General features: G+C 36.2%; 1 protein-coding gene across 2 annotated transcripts in view; it reads left to right on the top strand.

The window, feature by feature from the left end:
- The window catches only part of SPATA17 (spermatogenesis associated 17), a 270,751-nt gene that overhangs the window by 81,265 nt on the left and 161,892 nt on the right, over nucleotides 1-27,594 (top strand). For both annotated transcript variants that reach the window (XR_011975479.1, XM_072647825.1), the window contains exon 5: nucleotides 1,022-1,125. Coding sequence is in view for 1 of the 2 variants with exons in the window: in XM_072647825.1 (XP_072503926.1) it covers nucleotides 1,022-1,125 (104 nt within the window). In the remaining variant the exon portion in view is untranslated. The remainder of the gene's footprint in view (nucleotides 1-1,021; nucleotides 1,126-27,594) is intronic.

The raw sequence follows: 27,594 nt of genomic DNA, 5'->3' as shown, positions 1-27,594 counted from the left end.
GTCAAAAGGTACGCACAGTTTAGTGTCTCCGAGCACAGTTGTTTTCCATGATGGCCATAGCAATTCACAGCTCAACCAATAGGGCATTAATATGACTGTTTTCCCAAAACCCCTCCCAGTTGTCCTTTGCCTTTGTCAGTTTTGCCGATATGATGAATATAAAGTAGAGTTGTTTAATTGCTTTAATTTATGTTTCTCTAATTATTAGTTATTTGGACAACTATTTCATATGGCTATTGATAGTTTGGATTTCTTTCTTTGAAAACTATTCATATCCTTCAGCCATTTATCAATTGAGGAATGACTCAGTCTTACAAATCTTAACCAATTCCCAATATCCTGGAAATAGGACCTTTTCAAAAACTTGCTACAAAGATTTCTGTCCTCCCTCCTCCCCCTCTTCTGTTAACTAATTTTCCCTTCTAATCTTTGCTGCATTCACTTTGTTACTACTGGGGCAGCTAGATGGTGCAGTGAATAGAGAACCTGGCCAGCTGGAGTCAGGAAAACCTGAGTTAAAATCTGGGCTCAGACACTTGGTCACTGTGTGATTGGGCATATTGCTTAAGCCCTGTTTGTCTCAGTTTTTTCATTTGCATAATGGGAGCAATAATAATAGTACCCACCTCCCAGCATTATTGTGAAGATCAAATGACATAGTAATTATTAAGTGTTTGGCCAAGTGCCCGGCACATAGTGGTACAGAAATATTAGTTTTCCTCCTCCCCCTTACTTTCAATGATTAATTTAGGAATTTAGAAACTATGAAACTGTTATTAGAAAAAACATTTGAATGCATGATAATCTTCAATAATTGCTTTTTTATCTAATTGATATTTTTAATAAATTAAAACCTTGGTCAAACTAATGTACTACTTTATAAAGGAGAAGTCATGATTATACTGGATATAAATTCCAATCCATGCTTATTTTTATTTTGATTCAACATAATAAATATTTGAGCACCATTATTTTCCCTACAGTATTGAATGTAATAAAATTTATATTTTTATATAAACAGATTCAGAAGTGGTGGCGAGGATATAAGATCCGGAAGTACTGCTTTAATTATTATTACTTGAAGGAATATCTGAGAGCTATTTCTGACACCAATCAAGCAATCAGGTGATGAAAAACATAACAAAGTAGTCAAACCTTATCTGAAAATGAATGATAATGGTAATTTCAGTTTAGGGGTAGCTCGGTGATGCAGTCGATAGAGAAGAGGGTCTGGAGTCAAGAAGACCTGAGTTCAAATGCATCCTCAGACACTTCCTAGCTGTGTGACCCTGGGCAAGTCATTTAACCCTGTTTGCCTCAGTTCCTCATCTGTAAAATGATCTGGAGAAGGAACTGGCAAACTACCTTAATATATTTACCAAGAAGACCCCAAATGGGTCCAGGAAGTGTTAGATACAACTGAAAGTACTTAACACAACAAAAATTTCGCTTTGTTTTGCCTGGTTTCCTGTTTATTCCCTACGTAGAAATTGCAAGAACACAGTGTGATCTATTTTGCTCTTGAATAATTGCTCAGTGAGAATTTAGGGATGTTTTTAGTAAGTTCTAATTGTTATCACCCTAAAGATAATATTAGTATCATTAATATGCCATTAGAATGTATTGTTTTAAAAATAATGTGGTTGATAGGTATGAGATGTATTTTTTAAATTAATAATTAAAAATCATTCCAGTTTTTGTGCTGTTGCATTGAATATGTGTGTATGGGGGGAAGAGCTGTGTGCTTCATTTTACAATGGTGTGTTTGTGTATGTATGTGCTTGTGTGTGTGTGTGTGTGTGTGTGTGTGTATGTGAATTTGGACCTGTGAATGAGGAAAATTCCTCTACCAATTTAGACAAGCAACTATTCTACAATTTTTAGTCTTAGAGAGTTGCCTAGGGCAGTGAACATTTATGTGACTTACCCAGGGTCCCATAGCCTGTGACGGCTAGACAGAAGGCTTTAACTCAGGCTGCCTATATATTTACATACACACTTAGGAAAATAGGGAGTGCTATACAAATACTTATCTCCTTCCCCTATACACATGTAACACTAGATGTTTTTTGAAGCATAAGGGGCCTAGTTACTCCTAACAGTCTACCTCCTGCAGGTAAAAAGAAGAGGAGGGAAGCTTGCTTTCTTGGACCAGCTATCAGTGGCACCATAGCTTCAATTGGGTCATTGTTCCATGGGAAATCTAAATGGGCCCTGAATTCAAGTTTTAAATTTCATTTTGGGAGAGTTATATGATCATTCATGAAACTAAACTCTGACTCTATAGCCCTCAAAGAAGACTTTTAATGCCCTGTGACAGAACTGCAAAATCCTAGTGTGAATCATCTAGGAAAATTAAACCCTTCTGCACACTCTGATCTCAAGTAATAAGATACCTACAGATAAAAGGAATAAACTGGTTTTTAAAAAGAGAATTGGGCTTAAAAACCATCAGCAGAAGTGAGTGATAGCAAAAATAACCTTTTTTAAAGGGAACAACCTAAGTGTTGAGAAGGAGGAGGGAGGGGAGAAGAAAAGAGACATTTATCAACCATTTGGCATCATGGCCAAGGAAGGAGTGGATATGAAGAATGAATAAATTCACCAAGTCCCAGTAGCATGGTAAAGAAAGCATTGTTATTCAGTCACATACAACTCTTCATAACCCCATTTTGGGTTTTCTTGGTAAAGATGCTGGAGTGGTTTGTCATTCACTTCTCCAACCCATTTTAGAGATGAATAACTCAAGGCAACCAGGGTTAAGTGACTTGCCCAAGGTCACACATCTAGTAAGAGTCTGAGTTCAGATTTGAACTTAGGTCCTCCTGACCCAAGACCCAACACTGGCTACTGCACTGCTAGCTGTCCCAACAAGGGGATAGCATTCAGACAAATAACACATTTTGTCTGTACAGATCATGCCTTAAGTGCATCAGTGAGAAAAAAAAATCTCCCTTGCTCATGATTCTTCTTAGGGTAGCAGCACCCTTACTTGGGATCAGCTCCTTCCTCTTCTCACCTAGATCTGCCATCCCAGTCTTCCCCATGTTGTGTGGCTCCTGCCTGTCATGGTGTTTCACAGTTTCCTCTTAGCTGGGAAAAATTATCCTTCCCAGCAGCTCCCCTGCCAATATAAGGTACACATATTTTGCCTGGATCTGTGATTTTCCTGATATGGAGAACTATCTCCATTCATGCATACTGGCACCTCCTCTTTAACTTATAATAATAGAGTTTGTGTGGGACATTGAGAAGTTAAATGAGCTCTCCATAGTCATACAGCTACCAGTGTTAGAGGCAGAAATTAAATCTAGGTCTGCCTAACTCCAATCCTGATCTCCTAGCTTCTTGATCATGCTGTATTACACACATATGAACATGCAGGCATACATGTATGCATACATTCACACTACATGCATAAAAACACATAGATTATACAACTGGAATTTTATAAAAGTCAAGAGTACTTTGTGTGCTACTGTATTTATGGAGGGAAAGCTGACTCCTGTTAGTGGAGAGTGTGCTGACACAGTGCTATATTGACCTACAGGAGGGATGAAGTTGGGTTGGAGCATTAGGGGAATGAAACAGGGTGGTTTGAGATACTCTTGGGTAGGAAAAGACTTTGGAAGCTACAGATATATTAGGGAAGCTAGCTTCTTAACATATCCTGATTTCCTATTTGTCTCCCTATTGTCTTTGGATAGTTTCTCGTGGAATGAAATTTTGGGACCTGCCTCTTAGACATCTCTTTAGCTGAGGTTTTTTTCTTGGTCACGTCTAAAGATCACCTTTACTCATAATTATTATTTACTTTCTGATATAATCTAATTGTACACCTTCTCTGATTTCTGTTTCCATGGACAAATGAGTTTACTCCTTATTTGTTAATTGTTATAGCCATTTCTGTAACTAACATTTAGTAGGAAGGAATTAAGAGGGTGAATGTAAGCTACGGGCTACCAACCAGGTAACTGGTTTTTGTTCAGAGCCAGACATGTACCCCTAAACTAATAATATTTTGAGGAGACAAATACAATTTTATTGTGATGAGACAAATATAATTTTATTGTGATAACACCTCTTAGAGATGGGCCCTATTTTGCTCTCGAATAATTGTTCAATGAAAATTTAAAAGTGTTTTAAGTTTTGTCTGATTATGTCATCAGCCTGCAGCATATCATTAACATATAACCTGATGCTAGCTTATAAAATGTATCGTTTTAAAAAGGATTTTGTTGATAGGTATGAGATGTATTTTTTTAAAGTAAAGTAAGTGCCCTTCTGCTGTCTTCAGTTCTTATTTGGAGAGGGGCGGATTGGATTTCAGAGATATCTTTTCATGTCACCTGTGAATCCTATTTAGACAACCCATGTGGAAATATATATCTTATGCACACACAATCTTACATGTACATAAACACAATACATGCATGTACATATACACACATATCTGACATGTGTGTATATGTATTGTGTGTAGATATATACATACACATATATGTATGTAAATATATGCATATGAATCTTATTATAACACTGTTGGCTATAGAGTGGAATTCAGTCAATGACAGGTCCATCTTGTACCCCGTATGTGGAATTTAGTAACTAAGGTATGGAAAGACCTCATTTTAGTTGTGAGGCTAAAAATAAAATCTCTAAGTCTCTTCTTTTTTGGTCCACTGAATTTTTAAGACAACCAACTCATTCAACATGTAGTTGGTGTTTATTTACATGGCTATGAAGGAGAAAGGGAAGGGAACAACATTTATTAATGCCAAATGCCCTCTATGTGCCAAGCTCTGTATGAAGCACTTTATAAATATCTCATTAGAGATATGAATTCAGACTTGGTTATAAATGACTTGCAATTCAGTATAAGGAAAATTCAAAATACATAGTTTAAGTATCAACTCAGTCCTCATTTCTATTTTACAAAATCCCTAGGAGAACTAATTTTGCCCCCCACAGATAGCTAATAAATATTAAACACAGTCAGCTTTATTGTAATTTTTTTAAGTGAATCTCAAGTTAGATCACTAGCTTTAATATTATTAGGATTTGGAGATTTCAATAGCCTACACAGAACTGAGAGTTCCACTGTATTCTGTTCTGGTTGTAGCACAACTAGAAAATTGTGTTAAGTTCTGAGTATCCCATTTTCATAAGGACATTTTCATTGGAGGCCTCTTATATGCATCTCTAGGAAGGTCAAAAGCCTGAGATCGTTCCTTACAGGTATCATGTAAAAAAACCAGACATTTGCTGGCAACAGAATAGATTTAGGGGAGGATATCATAACTGCCTTTACATATTTGAGAAAAGGAATTAGATATGTTCTCTGTGGCTCCAGAATACAGAATTAGGAGCAGTGGATAAAAGCTGTTGAGCAGCAAATGTGAATTTGACAAGAAAACATTTTCCTAACAATTAGAACTGTTAAAGGTGGAATTGTCTGGCTGTGGAGGTAGTGAATTTCTCCTCACTGTCTTCAAGCAAAAATTGAATGACTGACTCTTCAGCTCATGATGGTCTTTGAGATTTCTTCAAAGTCTGAGATTCTATGTCTCTGACTTTGCAGTTTAGTTACTGAACTATGAAAGGGATCTTGTTATATTACACTTACCTATAGAACAAATAGCACCTACACCTAGGACAGTTTTACAGTGAGGAGGCTTCATTGCATTTTGTGTATCATGTACCTGCCAGAAGAGAGCATCTTAGTTGCTATCAACTTGATATGCTAGTACTTTTAGTTTGTATTTACTGAAAATTCACTTTAATTACACAAATTAGGTGATTTGAATTATTTACTTAGCTACGAAACCATATTTCCCCCTTCGTGTGTTTGAATAACATGAACATATAGATAGCTTTTCATGTCTGTTTTTACCATTTTCATCAGTTATATCTTGCTCAACATGGAACACTGGCATCAAGGCACCATTTTAAGGTGTTGTTTTTTCAGTTTTTCCCCCTCATATTTATTTAAGAAGGTTATTTATGCCCTGTTTATATTTTAACGGCATCCCTAACTGAGGTTAGGCTATAACCCAAGTTTCTGGCCTAGGCTTTCTTCTATTCTTCCCTTCCCCATATTCTCTCACTTGGTGACCATATAAACTCCCATGGGTTAAATTAATATCACTGTGCAGAAGAATTCCAGACCTATATTCAGTCCTCATCTGTCTCCTGAGTTTTAGGCCCACCAACTGCCTATTTTAAACTAGATGTCACTAAAATATCTCAAAATCAATATGTCCAAAACAGAACTCAGTACCTTTTTTCTCAAACTTTTCCCACTTCCTAACTTCTCTTATTACTACTGAGGGCACCACCATCCTCCTTGTCATTCAGGCCTGTGATCTCAGTGACATCTTCATCTTCTCACTCTCACACACTGTACTTCCAATATACACCCAATACACTTCCAGATATCATTATTTCTTCCTTTATAACATCTCTCATACATATCATCTTCTCCCCATTCACACAGTCACCACCATTTTTTAGGCTCTCAGCAACCTCTTGGCTGGACTACTGCAATAGTTTTCTAACTAGTGTCCTTTGCCCCAATTTTTTCCGCCCTCCAACTCATACTCCACTTTTCTGCCAAGGTGATTTTTCCAAAGCATAGATGTCACCCCTCTGTCCAGTGAGCTCCTGTGGCTCCCCATTACCTCTGGAATCAAGTACAAAGTCCTCTATTTGCATTTAAAACTCTGTAACTTAAACACTTCCTACCTCTCCAGTCTTTGTTTATACCTCACTCCATGTACTCTGAGATTCAGCTACACAAGCAAGCTTTCAGTTCGCTGAGCATAACACTTCATCTCCCACACACTCCCCTTTTCCTTGCCCCCCATGCCTGGATGCCCTGCCCCCCTGGCTTCCTTTAATCTTCAGCTCAAACCCCAGTGCCCCCAGCCCTTGTTGCTGCCTTCCCTTTCAGATTACTTATTCTGTATAGATCCTGTGTGTACCTAGCTCTTGACGTGTGATCTTCCTCAGGGGAAGAGACTGCACTTTTACCTTTCTTTATACACCCACTGTTTGACATATAGTAAGTACTTAATAAATGCTGACTTACTGCTCTGTTTCTATTGAGAACACTGTCATCTTTCCACAAACCTGGAGAGCAAAGATGATGTGATCACCAATTCTTCAGTCTCATCACACGTATCCGGTAAGTTTTCAAATCGTGCCTCTTGCCCCTGTCTCCTTCCCTCCCTCCATATAGTCACCACCCTAGTTCAGGTCCTCATCATCTCGTACTTGGACTATTACAAGAGCATCCTTGTTGGCTTCAAATCTTTTTTTCAATCCTATGCAACCTCCACGTAGCTTCTAGTGTCATTTTTCCTGAAGGTCTGTCTAGTCTGACCATATCAATCCCTTGCTCAGAAAACTGAGGAACAAATAAAACTTTCCTGTTTGGCCTTTCAAAACCTTCTTAGACTATCCCTAACCCATTTGTCCACTCATATGATACGTTGCGCCTGTCAGTATTTCATATTTTCTTCATTCACGGTACTCCAACTGTAACTTTGGGTTCCACATGAGTGGAATATACTCTCATCATCTTTCTGTCTCAGAATTTCCATCCTCCTTTGGGACTCAGGTCAAGCATCACTTTCTACATGAGGTCTTTCCTGATTCCCCCAGCTCCCAATGCCCTCCCCACAAAGCCACCTTGTGTCTATTTTATATCTGGCTTATATAAACACTCTTTCCGGCTATCCCTCAAACTTATATTCACACTGGAAAGTTCAAGTGTTCCCTGAGGGTGATCACTTGTAAAACTATATCCCAGGAGCCTACCTATATTTCCCATGAACAGTTAGCCAATAGATTCGCTTAGCTTTTAAGTAAGGTTTTTATTCCAATGGCATAGCAAGAGCAGTAATTACAAACTCCCTTCCAATATAACTCAAGGCATATGCTCCCACAAAAACATACCTTGCCCATAAGGAGAGTAAGCGCAGATGACTGCAGTATAGCACACATATAAGGATTACACACTTGTCCTCAATATCTTTCCTCTGTTTATTAAGTATATTAATGGATGTTTCTTCTGGTTGGTTAGCTCAACAGGACTTGCCCTTCTGAGAGTATGACTTCTCTCCTGGACAAATCATCCAGCCGCAAACATTGGCCGGAGTACTACTATACTCTTAGAACCTTATCCATTAGAGTCTTGGTTAAGAGGCTTGGCATTTTCCAGGGAGGAGGGGAGCAGAATTTTCACTTTATCTTTTTAATAATTCTTCTTGGTTCTCAGTCAGAGACCTCACCCTAACTTATGGTGAACATGCCACACATTTCCCAAGTCTTCATCTTTGCAGGGTAGGCTATAACCAGGCAATGGCCATTTGCCCAATATTAATCAACTAGCTCTGAAGTTGAGTTCCCCATTTTTTTAAACTGTAAGTTTCTCTTGTTGGTCTGTGGCCTGTAGTCCATGCAAATGAATGGCTGGGAAAAAAATCACGTGGGAGCAAGTTCATTGTCTTTTCTAGTATGTTCATATATAAATGAACTGCTCGAAGTAGCCCATCCCTTATAAGTTACAAATGAGCTTACTCAGACTACATGAAAAATGATTCGCTCATGGGAAAGATCCCGTCCTCTACTAGGTGTCAGTGCATTCTGAATAGACCCTGCTTTTGTAGGTTATTGTTCCCCTTACTAGACTCTTGTAGCCTATAAATGTGCTAGAGTCTGAAAGGGGCCTGTTCTTACATGTAGATATTGTCTTCTCTGATGTTACACCAGCTCCGTAAGGACAGGTACTATTTCATTTCTCTCTGTATTCTCAGGGCCTAAGAGACAAAGACAAAGGCTTCATGTCACTGACTGGTTATTGCTCAACCTTTCACATCAGGCCAGATCTGTTGTTTATGCTGGTCTCTTTTATTTGTTTTTAAGCAGAAATTATTTTTAAAACTGTAAGCGAATATTAAGACAGTATAAAATGAACTACCTGGAAGTGCTTTCCAGAGGTCACTTAACCTAGTCTCTTTCCTTTGGACAAATATAAGTAATTTTCAGGGGAAAACAGGCTAAATTAAAATTTCCTCCACTCATTTCCATATAGAATGCCATTTTGTGGCATGGCAAAGGACATGCCTACAGAACACAAGTTTTAAGTGAGCTTAAGTAGAAAGGTTTTAAATTCTGATTTTGGTTGATTTTGTTTCTTATCAAAGGACAAGCGTAGCTAAGTTTGGGGAGACTTACGAGGAAAAGGTTGGTGATCATGTGGTAAATGTTTTTGTCCACTATGACTCTTGAAACCACTGTGAAGGGCTTACAGCCTACATTGGTCAAAAAAGTAGTAGTCCTAGTAAAACTATAGCTCTTTAAAAGTATATTATTGCTGTTTAGTAGTTTCAGTCATGTCCAACTCTTCATGGCCCCATTTGAACTTCTCTTGGAAAAAATACTGGAGTGGTTTGCCATTTCCTTCTCCAGCTCGTTTTACATCTGAGGAAACTGAGGCAAATAGGATTAAATGACTTACCCAGGGTTACACAGCTAGTAAGTGACCGAGATCAGATTGAACCAAGGTCTTTCTGACTTCAGGCCCATGCTCTCTTCACTGCACCACTAAGCTGCCCTATTTAAGTACATTACATAAGGTTATTCAAATTTTGCAAGCCTCCATCGACCTTGGATTTAAACTTTGTATAGTTAATAGCCATAGTTCATCTACTCCATAGTTAATAGTATAGTAAATTATGCAACATATTTCTGAGAAGATATTTTCTTACCAAGACTGGGCCTCTTACAAAGATAAATTGGTTTGATTAATTTAAAGGCTGAGTATGCACTTGGTAGACATGTACACCCATAACCTCTAGCCTGATATGCAAAAACTGCCCCAGGTTATGAACAAGAAAATGATGATATGAAATTAAAAATTAGGTATAGAGTTACAGATAGGTCACATTAATAAAATATTATTACCTTGGAGTACAGAAAAAACTAACATTCTTTACTTTTGAAGAAAGTTCAAACTGAATATAACATTCCTTTAGTGTTTAAAGAAATGTAGGTGTGGATTATTAATAACTTCTAATAGTAACTGTGCTTTGAAGTTGTTACTTATAAAAGGAGGTTGATATTTTGAACATATTTATTTTCTAATAGAGTTTAGATAATTAAATATTCTGGACATTGCACTTTACCTCAACTTTTATGTATTTAGAAGTTTTAAATTTTATAATGGTGTTGACAGAATTAATTACTGTATTTAAAAGTATTCTTATTGGATAATCCATCTGATCATGTATCCCCATTATTAGAAGTTTTCTGGGACCCCCTGTTGGTTCTAGGATAACTACAAACTACTTAGTCTGGCATTTGAGGTCCTCCAAGACTTTTTCTAGATTAGCTACCATCTAGACTTATTTCATTTTACTTCTTTCTCCAAACACTCTACATTGTAGCTAAATTACTTCTCAAATTAGACATTTGATCTCCTCCTTCCATGCTTTGAGAGGATGGCATAATATAGAGATTTCTAGGCCTGAATTCATCCAGGTCTTGCCTGAAGATCTCTGATGAAGGGACACCCATGACATTCCCAGGTGGTTGATTCTACTTTGGGGCAGTTCTAATTGCTGGGAAATTTTTCTTAAAATTAAGTCAAAATCATACTCTTTGCAACTTCCATCTGTGACTTCTGATTCTACCCTCTCTAGCCAAAAAGAACAAATCCATTCATTCCTTCTTCCACATGATATCTTTTCAAATACTTGAATACTCTCAATAGGTTACAGCGCCTATGCCCCTCTGACTTCCTGTACATCAAAACCATTCCCTTCATTTGGGTGCCTTTTCTCTCGCTCTCTCTGTTCTCCACCCTCCCCACTTTCTCAGCTTTCTTTTCTGTGTTGTCTTCCACCATGAGAAGGGAAGTTCTTCAAGGACAAGACTTTCTTTTTTGGCTTGTATTTGTGTCCGCAGTGTTTAACACAATGTCTGGAGAATAGCAAATGCTTCGTAAATGCTTGTTGCTTATCTTGCAAAGGTTTTACTTAAAGTGTTTGTATCAATAATCATTAGTGAAATGAGTCTACAGTTATCTTTCACTGCTTTATCCATCCCAGGTTTGGTATCAAGGCTATCTATACATGTCTCAAAGAAGGAGTTTGGTAGTGTCATCCATTTCTGTTTTTGAGAACTTTTTTTTAGCATTGATATTAAACGTTTGACAGATCATTTGTAAGTCTATCCACAATTCATTTATGACTTTTTTGGTTTTGCTGAGATTGAGTTATTTAAGTATGCTACTTAATGTTTTGGTAGTTTGGGTGTTTTATATTTTTGTTTATAATCATCAACTGCTTAGGAATGCTTAATTTTGTTGATAAATAATTATGTAGAGGTGTCTGTGCTAATTCTTTTAAAATTTCTTCTCATTGTGAATTCACTTTGTTCATTTTGCATGTTGGTAACTTTTCCCATTGTACCATTTGCTTCTTAGGTTTTTGAACCCATTGTTCTACTCCTTACATTCTAGATGTTCCCTTTTTTTAAGACAACGGGAAAACAAACAAAAAGACTGTCCCACCCTACATTCCTGGCCTTGTCTGTCTCTGGCTACATGAATATAAAGATTTCATTGCTTAGTCTTTCGTGGCTATCTGAAAGTATTTAACTTTTATTTTTTTGGTCAGTTTGCACATTGAATATCTGACTGATTTATAGATTTTCTTTAAGAAAATATTTGAATTCTTCCATTTATCTGAATGCTTAGTTACTTTCTTTGATATTTAAGCTTTGCTTTTTGGGAGATTATTACATGTTAAATGATCTTTTTTTGCTCTGAAAACTTTCATATTTATTTTCTCCCCTTTGGTTTCTTGTACACTCAGACCATTCCTGAATTATTCTGATTGGTTCACCTTGAAGTATGAAGCCTTCCCTACCCCCACCCCCACACTCCACCCACAAAGTTTGTTCCTTGAGGTTGTAGTTCTGAGGCTTATCTATGAAGTTTCCTGGCAAATATTGGGTTTCTTAATATTGATCTTCTTATTATCTTACTTTATACTCAATTGTATTCTTCCAGTATTTTCTGGGCAATTTTTCTTTGAATTCTTGTTTGCAATTTTTTTATGAGTATTTTAGGATAATCTCTAATCTTAGGTTATTACTTCTGAGTATCCTGTCTTTAAGTTCAACAGTTTTATTTCATAGAGCTTTCATATGCTTTTTTAATCTTATATTTTCCCCATTTTTTCCTTCTATGAATTTTTGTGTTGTAATTCTAACATTCCTTTTTTTTAAAGAGAACCTAGTGTTATCTATGCCCCCTTTATCAGTCTCTTTTCTCACTACTTTCCTTGAGATTCAAGAACTTTATTTTTCTAAATAAAGTTTGTTTATTGGTCTTGATATGCATACCAGAGAGGTACAAAGTAGGGAAAAATAACTATAGACTAAATTCATTAGTGAATATTGATACAACAATTTTAATACAATTATTGCAAGGAAACAAATATCTATCTATATGTAGCTTTATAGATATTACTATGACTATGGATAGTGGGAGTTTTTGTTCTAGATTTTCTAGTTTCTTGTTAGACCTAGTAATTGTCCTTGTAGATTTATAATTTTTGTCCTTATTTCTTTGATAGTTTTATTTTATTCTTAGTAGCTCTTCAGAACCATTCAGGAGGTTCTTCATTATTATTCTAGAGGGACTTGAATAATTTGGTGGAATAACTTGATATTTTTCAGAGGATTTTCATGACTTTTTCCATAAAATGTTTATGCTTTCTCCTCAGACATCTTTTTGTCTTTCCATACCGATCTCTCTGCTGATTTTTCCATGGTGTCCGTACTGTAAATGTGCTTTTATCCACTTTTTATCCACTTTTTTCCTCCTGAGAGTCTAATGCTTAATGCCTGCCCTTCTCCCCCAGCCCTTGTTACCTATTCTATAATGTCTCCCATCACCAGCTGAACCTGGTGTGTTGTTGTCCCTCAAGGAATGAATCTAGGACACTATGTCAGGAGGATTAAGAATCCATGGTGGACTGACCTATTCCTCAGCTCTTCCAGACCCCGCCCTCTTCTCTGACACTGACATCTCTCAGTCTCTAGAATGTCTTATGGGGACTGATGAGCAAAGGAGCTAGAGGGAGTCCCCAAGGAGACTCCTGAGAGAAGAAACCTTTGCAAATGGTTCTTGCCTTCTTTTTTCCTAAGACCCTTCTGTTCACTTTTTTTTTGTATCATATTAGTCATTTATAAGCAGGGTTGTACTTTTCATCTTCAAAAGTCTTGTACCTGGGCTCAACTCTTCTCCATAATTATCTATTTTCCTTCTCCTTTCATCTCATTGGGTTATTCTGATTCATTAGCCTCTTCCTACTTAGGAGGAAGGGAGTCCAATTTAGGACAGTGCCAAGAGGTTAACTACAATACTCAATGCCTAGAACTTCAGCAGTCCCCAAGGATACAGAGCTTCCTGGTTTTGTATAACCATAGGATATAGGAAAGGTAGAATTGGGAACAGGAATGACAGGAGATATAGAACCTCAACTTGTCTCAGGACTAGGATATATCCAGGATGCCTCAAGTTATTAACTCCAAAAGTTTTTACTTAAAACAGTAGTAGCTCAGTGCTATGATGGCTGCAAGCTGTGGATGGGAGAAGGGGAATTGGGGCCAGTAGCACCATAAAGAAAAGGCTAATGAATTGGTCTTCAGTTATTTTTTTTAGGGTAAAATTGCTTTGTGAGAAGTTCTTCTACATTTCCTTTCCTCCCAATATTAAAATATACTGTAAGTTTCATGAAGGCAGAAGGTATGGCTTATTCTTCTTTGTATCACCCTTATGGCTGTGCACAAGGATTGCTTACAGCATTTAATGCTCAATCAATTATTTGTTGAATGAAATCATGAATAAGTTCTATTCAGTGACCTTAAACCTTATTTTTTAAAAAAATTCAAGATATTCTAGCAATAGTTTTCAAACACCACAGCCTCTACTAACAATACAGGTTAAAAAGAAATCTTAAGGCTAAAAATCTAAAATCCGTTGTTAATTTTAATATATTCCATTACTATGTATATTTTTTCCCACGGTCTTCAGGTAACAAAAGAGTGAATTAACTTCTTTATACTGTATTTTAAAGAAATAGCTTCATTCCTTTAATTTGAATAATAGTATTAAACATGTTCAGAATTCTTATGGCAAATATGTAAAAATTATGTTGGTGGGCAAAACCGAAACATGAGAAGATGTATCAAAAGCAATTAACATGGGCTATAACTCCCTATGATAGAGTGGCATTAGCATTTTATTTTATGTGAGGCAGTTTTCAATCCTTGGTAAGCAAATGGACATCAATTCTCATGAATGAGCTTGCTGATGTTATTTTATCATAAGAATTTACACAGAATGTCAATTGCCAACTGCATGATTAAATTGTGATTCCTTGACTAAAGCTATCTACATGTTGTGGCAAACCATAGGTCATTTCTTTTTCTCCATGTAATTAGAAGGTGAACTGAGAATGGAACATACTAATAAATCTAGGAATGATAACTAATATGATACAGGACAGAATGAAGATTCTAAAAGATCTCAATAAGATGGAGTGCTAGGCCAAAATTAGCATGATGTACTTTATGAGCAAGACATCCTGATTTCTAATTTGGAACTCCTTCCACTATACCATGCAGGTTTTTAGGGTCCAATCCTGCCTCCCAGTAGGGTACTTCCAAAGGTATTCTGGGTTATTATCATTCTTGTATAACAATCATCAAACCTGGGTCATCTTAATCACCTTTCTCCTCCAAACCCTACTCTTGAGCTAGAGGAAGTCATATCATCATGCCAACTGGGACTACTACAAATTCAAGTTATTTAATCTCAGCTGGGTTCTCACTGATAGATAGGAAAGCCTTCTTTTATTCCTTAATTGACCCTTTATCTCACTCTATTTAATGGCTGTTAGAAACTTACTCTTTTAACCTTCTCCTGTACCTCACCCCATCTCCTTAATATCTTACAAGTGATACTCGTTACCATCCACAGTCCTTACAGCTACTGTACAGAGAAAATAGAGGCCATCTGTTGTTATTTCCTGCTTCTCTCCTACTCAGACCACAAAATCCCTCTACACCCTCATCCATAATGTTCTACTTTACTCTTATCTTGGAAGAAGTTATGACTTTTCTCCTTTCTAAGATCAATCCTTCTACCTATTCCTCAAAAATATCCCTTATTGAATTTTTCAGGATTGTGTCTAATTGGATCATTCTCTTTCTCTTTATTCTCCCCATTTACTGGGGCTTTCCCTACTGTCTTACTTAGGCATAATTATTCTTAAAAACCATAATTTGGCCCTGCTACTTTTAAACACTCATATTTGTCTTCTCTTTCAGGGCTAAACTTCTGAAATAATCTATTTATTGCCTCTACTTTCTCAGCTCCTACTCACCTTTTAAACTCTTGTATTCTGGATTTTTATACCAATACTAAACTATAATTCTTTTCATTCATTAATTCTACCCTTGATCCATCATGGAGATATACTAGAGATGATTATGTTTTGACATTGCTGTGAGATTTGGCCCCTATATATGTTTCTGATTAAATGTAATATAGTTACTCAGTGACTGAAGTGGAGACTAGATTTTTGGATGGAACATAGAATGGTTATTAAGAGATTGAAGGAGAATGTGAAGGAAATAATGGAGCATAGATTAATTTTTTTAGTACATACAGATTGAAAGTAAAATGTTAGGTTGTAGTATAAATAACAGAGGACATCCAAGTACTGACATTTAGAACTCTTTCCATGTTTAGACTTAAATGAGATGAAGAACACTGATATAGGTGAGAAGACCCAGAAAAGATGATTTTGGGTGTATAGAGAGTAGCTTCTAGGGCCAGGCAGGAGTTTACAACTCTCACTTGTTTGGCTGTCCAAAAAGGCTATAAGCTATAACTAATTCTCATGAAATATTTTCGTTGGGGGAAGCTGTTAGGACCAAATCTCGATCAATGAAATATTTAATTTACAATTCTAAGACCCAGTAATCTCCACATGGGAAAAAAATGCATGAGGAGAAGTGAATGTACCCAGATACTATGATGGCTGCTTATCGCAGTGTCTGGCACATAGTAGGCTCTTAATAAATGCTTATTGTCTGACTGTTGACTATTAACTGTTGGCTTCAAGAGATAAATTCCTCTCATTGAAAGTCATAAAATATGGACCTAATGGCACTTCTTGCAGTCATTATAGAAGAGATACTTGGTCAGGTTTGGGTTGGAACAAATGATCTCCAAATTCCTTTCAACTTGTAGATTTTATAACTATGGATATGTGGTGGCAAGTGTGAAGTGCATCTGAGTGTATAGGGGGTGGTTCATGTCACATAAATTAGCAGAGGCTTTGGGAGTCATAGAATTATTATAACTATGAAATTGGCTTAAGCCCAATAATCTCATCTTGTAACATGAGACAGCTAACTCATTCAGTGAGTTGTCCAAAAAATGTGTTGGGCTTTCACATTGCACAGCACCTTTAATGTAAGTGCTGTCATTTAAATCAGAGTGCCTGAGTACCCAATATAGATAAGGGATCATCTTTGAAAATGCTTTAAGTTCTGTGGGGGTAATTATTTTTAAAAACGATTTTCAGACTCCTTTTTGTTTTTCACTAAAGGGTATATAAAATTACATTTGTAACTCATAAAGAAGAATATCCCATTATGTCTAGGAATTGCCTTTAAGTTGTGTTTTTATCTGGGATCCCCCTTGGGTAGGAGAAATTAATGAAAATACAAGTATGGATCTTTAGATGATTCACTAGTTTTCTGAAAACCTGTCAAACTACCTAGGGGTTTTCAGTGAAATAATAGCAATTACATCTTGTGATTTGTGATAGAGCGAAGGAAAGCCACAGCCATGTACACCCTAGATTTGAGAGGCAAAGATTTAAAAGGATTCAGAGAAAAGATAGGTAGACTGCCGTGAACTAAAATTCTACCCAGGAAGACAGCCCAAGTAGAAGAGGAGTTTGGAAAAGAGAGAGCAAGCCTGTCATGGAGGCATGATATAGTAATGATAGGGGATTTCATTTATCTAGACATTTTCTGATTGATTTTTGAGCCAAAAACAGAGTGACTAATAATTTCTTGGCTTGCCTTAGTTATAATTGTATCCATTGTAGAAGAACCAACAAGGGGAAATCATGTTCTGGATTTCATCACTAAAAAGGAGTACCTGATTTTGGGAATGGAAATGATGAGAAACTTGAATGGAAGTAATACTCCCTTCTTAGAATTTTTGATAATTGAAAAAGATGATTATAGTCTAATATACACCCAAGATTTTAGGGAGGGCAGATTTCCAAGCATTCAGTGAAAGCAAAGATGGGCTCTCGTGGCCTAAAATTCAATAGACATAGTTCAGGAAGGATACAGATCTCTCAGTTACAAAAAATTATGAAGACAGAAAGAGAACCAATTCCAATGAGAAGGAAAAGAGGAAGCTTTTCCAGGGATCAACACACACACATCTTAGGAAATTCAAAAAGGAACTAGATTTTTAAGACTGCTACAGAAAACACATCAAAGGCAGAAAAAAGTGGAAGATTATTTAAAAGTATAACATTATCCTGGAGGAATATGGTCAGGAAATCTAAAGCTCTGAATGAGCTGAGGAAAGCTAAGGAAAGCAAAAAAAAAATGGTTATTCTATGAAAAGGGTTGAAGAGAGGGGGACAACCACTGATCTGAATAGATTAAATGGTAGTATCCACAACTGAAGAAAAAATGGAACTGCTCAACTCTTTTTTTTCCTAATATATTCTCTGCCAGGGAGAATGATTCTTGGACTATGAATGCTTCCAAAATGATGGATAGAGAATTGAAATCCAAGATAATTAAGAATCTAGTAAGAGAGACCCTAGATATCTGCCCTTAATGAATTCAGCTCGCTCGGCCCTTATGAACTATATCCTCAAGTATGAAGAAAAAAACCCCAGCAGATATCATTGCTGAGTGACTTGAAAGACATTACAGAATTAAAGGGGTACCTTAGAATGCAACAAGGCCAAATGGTGTCATAATGTCCAAAAACTTCTTGCAAATGGAATCTGAAGACTATACATTGGCCAGTGAGGCAATTATTGACATTTGCTGACAAAATTTGACACACACGCACACACACACACACACACACACACACACACACACATACACACACATACACACACATATTTTAAAGAACTATGCCTGGAACTCAAGTCTGACTATGTCATTTCTCTGATATATAAATTCTAGTGACACTCAATTGCCTTTAGGATCAAATTCCAGTTCCTTTGTTTGACATTTAAATCCCTCCAACAACTTGACTCCAACTTAACTTTCCAGCTTCATTACAGGTTACTGCCTTTCTCCTTCTCTGTGGTCCAATCCAACTAGTGTTCTTATTGTTCCTTCCATATGAAGGCTTCATCTCTCATCTCTATGTCTTTGGGCTGTTCTCTGTGTCTAGGATGGAACTCCCCTAGCCAATTACCTTATATTTATTTTGAATATGCTTATGTATTTATATATTGCCTCTTTTGATAGAATAGAAGCTCTTTGAGGACAAAGATGATTTTCTCCCTTTTCCTCCCCAGCCCCTAGAGCACTTCCTGCCACATGCTTATTGATTGATTGGTGGACTAGATGAGACAAATCTGCTTGAATTATAATGTAGCTGCACCTAGTACAATATAAAACTCACCTTCACAAGTACAAGATGCATGAGATGAGGTTGTTTGGGGGAAAAGTGAAGATTTTAGTGAGTTGTAAATGCAGTACTAGTCAGCACTGTAACACCACCCAAAAAAGTTAATGTCATCTTAGGCTGCTTTCAGAGAGACGTAACATCTACTGCTAGATCAGTCATATCTGAAAGTAATACCAGTGTTAAAAATACATGCACCAAGTATAGTATCCAAATTCCTAAAGGAAAAATTAAATGAACTACAAGAAGAAATACACAGTAAAACTATACTAGTGGGAGATCTCAACTTTACCCTCTCAGAGCTAGATAAATCTAAGCATGAAATAAATAAGAATGAAGTCAAGGAGAGGAATAGAATCTTTTTGAAAAAAATAGATATGGCAGACCTCTGGTAAAAAACTGAATGGATATAAATAAGAGTATGCCTTTTTTTCTCAGCTGTACATGGCACTTTCACAAAACTTGGCAGTTTTAGGGCAGGAAAACCTTATAATAAAATGCAAAAACCCAGAAATATTAAATACATCCTTTTCTCAATTATAATACAACAAAAATTACATTTAATAAAGAGGCATAGAGTAAAAGTTAATTGGAAACTAAATAATCTAATCTTGAAGAATGAGGTGGTCAAATAACAAATCATTGAAATAATCAATTTTTCCTTAAAGAGAATGAAACAATGGGACAACATTCCAAAATCTGTGAGATATAGCCAAAATAGTACTTAATGGAAATTTATATCTCTAAATGTGAACACCGATAAAAGAGGAAAAGAGCAGATCAAGAAATTGGGCATTCAACTAAAAAAAAAGCAAGAAAAAATAAAAATAAAATCAATTAAGTGCCAAAATGGAATTTCTGAAAATTAAATGAGATTCAAAATATTGAAAGTTAAAAATTGAACTAATAAATAAAACTAGGATCTAATTTTGGAGGGAAGGAGGACCACAATGCAATAAATAAACTGTTAGATAATTTGATTTAAAAAAGAAGAAAAAAGCAAATTACTACCAATGAAGATGAAATTGAAGCCTTAGCAGTTATTTTACCTGATTATATGCCAATAAAACTAATGATTTAAGTGAAATGGATGAATATTTACAAAAACATAAAATGCTGAGTTTAATGGAAAAGGAAATAGAAAACCCTAAACCTAGAAAAAGAAATGGAACTAGACACCAATGAGCTCCCTATGAGCAAATGATGTTTTCCCAGTTATTTAGAACTGACTATATTTGTGCAAAAGGTGTTTTGTAATTGTGTTCATATGGTTCATGGTTTTGTTTTGGCAGGTACACTCCCAAATATTTCATAGTGTCTACAATAACTTTAAATGGGATTTCTCTTTCTTTCTCTTGCTGTTGGGCTTTGTTAGCAATATATAGAAATGCAGATGGTTTATGTGGGTGTATTCTGTATCCTACAACTTTACTAAAGTTTATTTTTTCAAGTAGTTTTTTTACTTGATTCTCTGGGATTCTCTCAATAAGTGTATCATCATTTTGTCTGCAAAGAGTGATAAGTTTCTTTCAGTATTTCTAATTTGGTATTTAATTGGGGATTTTCAATTTGTTCTTTTTCTAGCTTTTTCAGTTGCACGCCCAATTCATTGATCTCTTCTTCCTCTGTTTTATTCATATAAATCTTCAGAGATATAAAACTTCCCCTAAGAACTGCTTTCACTCATCCCATAAGTTTTCATCTGTTGTCTCATTATTGTCATTCTCTTGAATGAAGTTACTGATTGTTTCTATGATTTGTTCTTTGACCCACTCTTTCTTTAGGATTAGATTATTTAGTTTCCCATTAATTTTTGGTATATCTTTCAGTGGCCCTTTATTTCATATAATTTTTATTGCATCATGATCTGAAAAGGATGCATTAACTATTTCTGCCTTCCTGCATTGGATTGTGAGGTTTTTATGCCCCAGTACATCGTCAGTTTTTGTGTATGTGCCATGTACTGAGAAAAAGATATATTGTTTTCTATCCCCATTCAGTTTTCTCCACAGGTCTATCATATCTAATTTTTCCAGAATTCTGTTCACCTCCTTAACTTCTTTCTTGTTTATTTTGAGGTTAGATTTATCAAGTTCAGAGAGGGGTAAGGTGAGATCCCCCAATAGTATAGTTTTGTTGTCTATTTCTCCCTGTAACTACTTTAAATTCTCTTCTAAGAATTTGGATGCTAAATCACTTGTTGCATATGTTTCATAATGATATTGCTTCATTGTCTATGGTATCTTTTAGCAGGGTATAGTTTCCTTCCTCATCTCTTTTGATTAGATCTAGTTTTGCTTTTGCTTTGTCTGAGATTAGGATTACAACCCCTGCTTTTTTTTTTTTTTTTACTTCAGCTGAAGCATAATATATTCTACTCTAGCCTTTTACCTTTACCCTGTGTGTATCCCCCTGTTTCAGATGTGTTACTTGTAAATAACATATTGTAGCATTATGATTTGTAATCCATTCTGCTATCAGCCTCTGTTTGGTGGAAGAATATATCCCATTTACATTAACAATTATGATAATTATCTGTGTCTTTCTGTCCATCCTATTCCTCCCCCCCCCCACATATATGTGCTTTTATTTCTCCCTTCTCCCCCTCCTCAAAAGTTTTACTTTTGACCACCACCTCCTTCAACCTTCCCTCTCTTCTGCCACCTTCCATTTCTTTCCCTTTTCACTTACTACTTCTTCCCTCCCTTTCAACCATCCCTCCATTTTCTATCCCCTCTTCCTTCCCACTGCCTGTAAGGCCAGTTAGATTTTCTGTACTTAACTGAGTATTTTATTCCCCCCTTGAACCAAATCCAATGAAAGTAAAGCTCAAACAATGATCTTCTCCCTCTGTTCTTTCTCTCTACTATAATATGTTTTTTGTGCCTCTTCATGTGATGTAATTTACCCTTTTCTGCCTCCTCTTTTCCTCTTCTCCTTTTATAGCCCTTAGGTTTTTTTATCATCACATCAGTAAATTTATACCCACTCTTTCTATATATGTATGTCCCTTTTAAATGTCATAATTTACATAATACAGTTCTCAAGATTAACAAGTATTATCCTCCCATATAGGAATTTTAACAGTTTGCCCATATTAAATGATGAGGTTTTTCCTTTTCCTCCCTGTTTACCTTTTTATGCCTCTTTTCAGTCTTGTATTTGAAGATCAGATTTTCTCTTCAGCTCTGACCTCTTCATCAGGAAAGTCTAGAAATCCCTTATTTCATTGAATGTCCATCTCCCTGCCTGAAAGATTATGCTCAGTTTTGCTGGGTAATTCATCCTTGGTTGTAGTCCAAGCTCCTTTGCCTTACAGAATATCATATTCCAATCTTTCTGATCTTTCCATGTAGAAGCTGCAAGGGTCTATGTGATCCTGACGATAGCTCCTCAATATTTGAATGGTTTCTTTCTAGCTGCTTGTAGCATTTTCTCCTTGACCTGATAATTTTTGAATTTGCCAACAATATTGCTTGAATTTTCAAGTTTGGATCTCTTTCAGGAGGCGATTGGTGGATTTTTTCAATGACTATTTTGTCTTCTGGATCTAGGACCTTAGGACAATTTTCCTTGATGATTTCTTGGAAAATACTGTCCAGGATCTTTTTTTCATGGATTTCTGTTAGACTAACAATTCTTAGATTTTCTTCCCTGGATCTATTTTCAGGTCAGTTTTCTTTCCAATGAGACATTTTACATTTTTTCTTTTTTTTTCATTCTTTAGATTGTGTTTGAGTGATTCTTCGTAGTCATTAACTTCTACTTGCCCAGTTCTAATTTTCAACATATTGTTTCTCTCAGTTAGCTTTTGTACTGTCCAGTTGTTTCCTTTTAAGAAGTTATTTTCTCCAGCTAGGTTTTGTATCTCCATATTCATTTGGCCAATTTTACTTTATAAGGAGCTGTTCTCTTCAGCAAATTATTTTTTCATTCTGTCAATTGTATTTTTAAAATCATTGTTCAGTTTTTCTTATACTTCTCTAATTTGGCTTTTAAAATACTTCTTGATCACTTCCAAGAATGCTCTTTGGGCTTAAGACCAGTTCATATTCCCTTTTGAGGTTTCAGATGTCGTTATAGTGTCAATCCTGTTGTCTTCTGAATTCATATTTTGTTCTTCCCTATCCCCATAATAAGATTTTATGGGCTTTTCTTTTCTTATTTGCTTCTTATTCATGGTGATTGTCTTTTTTCCTGGCTTTTAAAGTGTATCTCTGCTTCTGGGGCACAGAGGACTCTGTCTCACATTTCTTATACTGGGAGTTAGGAGCCTGGTTACTGGCTTTGTATGGTACGGCCTCTGGTTCTTTCAGCTGCAGCTTACCTAGTTCTGAGCTGGCTGCTATGTACCATGGTCAAGGCCAGGTGAAGACTAAGTTTCCCAGGGGTTATACTGAAACTTGTGCCATGAGATATGGGAGATGGGTGGTCTGAATAATTGAGGGCTCCTCCTCCCCTAGGGCTGTGCTAGAGCAAGGGCAGGCTCAGCCATTGGTGGACCCTACTCTGCACTGGTGTCTGCTCAATTCCCCTGGCTGTGTTAAGGCATGCCTGGGATTCTGGTGTTGGCGCTTAACCAGCTTCACCCTCTGGGGCTCAGGATCTCCTGATGGTCCACTGAGGTGGGGCTTTCTGGGATGCTTCTGATCCTGTACTGGTCCTCTTTAACCACAGCAAGAGGGACCTTTCCCTTCAATCTCACTAGCCTCCTGAGCTAAAAGATTGTTTACCCCTTCTGCTGGCCACACTGTTCCCAGATTTTTCCTGGGACAAAATACTCTGGGTATTTCAAGATCAAGATCATGTACAGTTTGCTCTGCCATCTTGACTCTTCAGGGTTCAAATAGGTGACTTTCAAACATCTTGTCTGTGGGCTGATAGCCCCAGGAGCAGTTTGTGTTACTTCTGTGGCCTCACCCTTCCCTCTTACTCACCTCTGCCTGACTATCTCCCTGTGCTGAGAGGTTTAGGAATTGCCGCTGGTGACTCAGAGTGCCCAGGGTCATTCCCTCTCTGCTGAAGCTAGAGTCTGTACTGATATAGCCCATGTGCTCTGAGCTCCCCCATCCTGGTGTAACAGATCCTTCCTTTCAACCTTCTGGGCTGTCCTGGGCTGGAAATCTGCCATACTCTGTCTCCTAGTATATTCTGCCACTCTAAAATTTGTTCAGATTCAGTTTTGACAGGGATCTAAAGGAATTTGTGGATGAGCTCAGATGAACCCCTGTTTTCACTCTGTCATCTTAGCTCTGCCCACCTGAATGACCCTTTTTTGCCTTGTGGTATTATGCTTAATTTTGGCTGGTAGGTGATTCATGATTGTAGTTCTAGCTCCTTTTCCTTCTGGAACATCACGTTCCATGACCTCTGATCTTCTGAAGTTGTAGCTGCCAAATCTTGTGTAATACTGATTGTGGCTCCCTACTCTTTGAATTGTTTCCTTCTGGCTACTTACATTATTTTTTCCTTGACCTGGGAGTTCTGTAATTTGGCTGTAATGTTCCTTGGAGTTTTCGTTTGGGGATTTCTCTCCTAAGGTGATCAGTGCATTCGTTCTGCCCTCTAGTTCCGGGACATCAGCACAGTTTTCCTTGATGATTTCTTGAAAGTGGTTGTCCAGGTCCTCCTTTTGATTATGGCTTTCAGCTAATCCAATGATTGACATTGTCTCTCCTGGAGCTATTTTCCATGTCAGTTGTTTTTCCCATGAAGTATTTTACATTTTCTTCCCTTTTGTCATTCTTTTGAATTTGTTTGACTGATTATTGCTATCTCATAAAGTCATTAGTTTGCACTTACCTAATTCTAACTTTTACAGTGTTGTTTTCCTTAATTAGCTTTTTTGCTTTCTTTTCCATTCAGCCAATAAGGAGCTTTGGTGGATTTTTGTATCTCCTTTTCTATCTGACTAATTATATTTTTAAGCAGTTTTCCAAGTTAGTGAGTCTTTTCATAATTCTCTTACCTCACTCTCATTTCTTTTCCCCATTTTCTTCTACCTATATTATATGATCTTTCAAATCCTTTTTGAGCTCTTCCATCAGTTAGAGAATCAGTCTTAAAAGGTAGTTGAAACAATTAATATCTTCAGCAAAGTTGCAGGATATAAAATAAACTCACATAAATCATCAGCATTTCTGTATAACACCAAAAAACCCAGAAGCAAGAGATAGAAATTGAATTTAAAATAACTGGAGACAATATAAAATTCTTGGGAGTCTATCTACCAAGACAAATGCAGGAACTATATGAACATGATCATAAAATACTTCCTGCCCAAATAATGACAAATCTGAACAATTAGAGAAGTATAAATTGCTCATAAGTAGGCTGGTCCAAATAGAGAAATGACAATTCTATCTAAGTTAATATACTTATTCAGTGCTATCCAAATCAAACTACCAAAGAATTATTTTAGAGAACTAAAAAAATAAGAGAAATCATCTGGAGAATAAAAGATCAAGAATATCAAGGGACTCAATGAGAGAAAAGTTAAGGAAGGTGGCCTAGCAGTTCTGGATTTCAAATGATATTACAAGGTATTAATCATTGAAACGATCTGGTACTGGCTAAGAAATAAAGTGGTGGATCAGGGGCATAGATTAGGTATATAATACACAGTAGTAAATTATCATAGTAATCTAGTGTTTAAGAAACCCAAAGATCCAAACTTTGGGTGTAAGAACTTACAATTTGACAAAAATTGCTGGAAAAACTGGAAAGCAGTTTAGAAGAAACTAGATTAAGATCAACATCTCACACTATAACATAATAAGTTTAAAATGAATAAATGATTTAGACATAAAGCTTAATATTATAACCAAACTAGGGAAGTATGAAAAAATATACCTCTCAGATCTGTGGATAAGGGAAATGTTTATGACCAAATAAGAGATAGAGAGGATTATGGGAAGCAAAATAAATCATTCTGATTACATGAAATGAAACATCTTCTGCACAAACAAAACTAATGTTTCAAAAATTAGAAGGAAAGTAGGAAAGTGGGTTGTGTGGAAGTTTTTTATAGCAAGTGTCTCTGATAAATGCCTCACTTCTCAAATATATAGGAACTGAGCTAAATTTATAAAAATAACATCTATTCTTGAGTTTATAAGTGGTGAAAGTTTATAAATAGGCAGTGTTCAGAAGAAGAAATCAAAACTATATCATCACATGAAAAAATGCTTTTGATCACTACTGATTAGAGGAATGCAAATTATAACAACTTTGAAAAAGTACCTCGTACCGATCAGATTGGCTAATATGATATAAATGAAAAATGCTGAAGGGGCTTTGGAAAAATTGGAAGAACTAATTCACTGCTGGTGGAATTCTGAAGTAGACTAACATTCTGGAGGACAATTTGGAAAAAATCCCAAAGGTCTATAAAACTGCAAACCCTTTGGCCTAGAAGTACATCTACTAGGTCTGTATCCCAAAGAGGTCAAAGAAAAGGAAAAAGGACCTATTTGTCCAAAAATATTTAGAGCAGTTTTTGTAGGGGCAAAGAATTGGAAATTGAGGTGATGCCTACCATTGGGGAATGGCTGAACAAATTGTAGTATATGATTGTGATGGAATACTACTATGCTATAAGAAATGATGAGCAGGATAGTTTCAGAAAAACCTGAAAAGATGAATATGAACTGTTATAAAGTAAAATGAGCAGAATAAGGAGAACATTCTATACAATTACATCAATATTTATGGATGATCAACTGTGAAAGTCTTAGCTACTCTAATCAAGACTATGAACCAAGACAATTCCAAAAGACCCTTGATAAAGAGCAAACTCAGCCTTCAGAGAGATAACTGATAAACTCTGAAGTATAGTTTTTTCACTTTCTTTTTATTTGTTGTTGTATTTTGTTTGTGGTTTCTTTCACAATGTGGCTAATATGGAAATATGTTTTGCATGACTTCTTATGTATAATCATCAAACTGTTTGCTTTCTCAGTGTGAGGGAGGGGCAGAACAGAGGGAAAGAATTTGGAACTTAAAAAAAAACAAGCATTGATTCTTTTATATGTAATTGGAAAATAGTTAATGAAATAAAAATTAATTTTAAAAATAAACTTACATATCCATGATCATAATTTGGTGGTCATTTATAATAATTTGGAAGGTAAATTTTCAACTATGTATTTTCAACATGCATTCTTAGGAAATTAGCTTTTATGGTATTTAGTTGATTTTCTTTGATCAAACTCATATTAGATTTGCAGTTTCAGAAGTTATCTGTAGTCCATCTTAATGGTAAAATAGGAAGAAAATAAAACGTGCAGTTTCACTCAGGTCTCACATATCATTGGCTGTCAGGTAGGCCTTGTTATGCTGTCCATCCTCATTTAACTATCCCACAAGATCTCTTAATGAAGTTAAGCCCCAAGTTCACTCCAATAATTCTGTGGCAAGAGTTTGTGCAATGTAACAATTCATCACTTGTCAGGAAGGCACTTTTAGTTTATACATTTAATAAGGGCATCCTCTAGCTTGGTTAATTAGAAGTGAACAGTTTGCATATTTACTAAATGCAGAGTGTCATTGCCACCACGGCCTATTGCCTACATGAATTATTTCTCTATCTGCAATAAACAGCTGGGTAATTATTACTGCCATAATCAGATAAATTCCCTCTGTAAGGCTTTTCTTACATGGCAATTCTTTGAACTCATCCAAAGCTGAACAAAATTTATGAACTCCAGCAGCTAGGCCACTTTTTCATACTATAGTGTCCCTGTTCCCTATTTCAAGGACATGCAGAATATCATAAATATTGTGTAAATTAGGAGAATAAATATGATTACCTAAAGATTACATAT

The sequence above is a fragment of the Notamacropus eugenii genome, chromosome 2, assembly GCF_028372415.1.
Source record: "Notamacropus eugenii isolate mMacEug1 chromosome 2, mMacEug1.pri_v2, whole genome shotgun sequence".
Classification (NCBI taxonomy): Eukaryota; Metazoa; Chordata; class Mammalia; order Diprotodontia; family Macropodidae; genus Notamacropus; species Notamacropus eugenii.
This window is presented reverse-complemented; position numbering and strand designations above follow the sequence as displayed.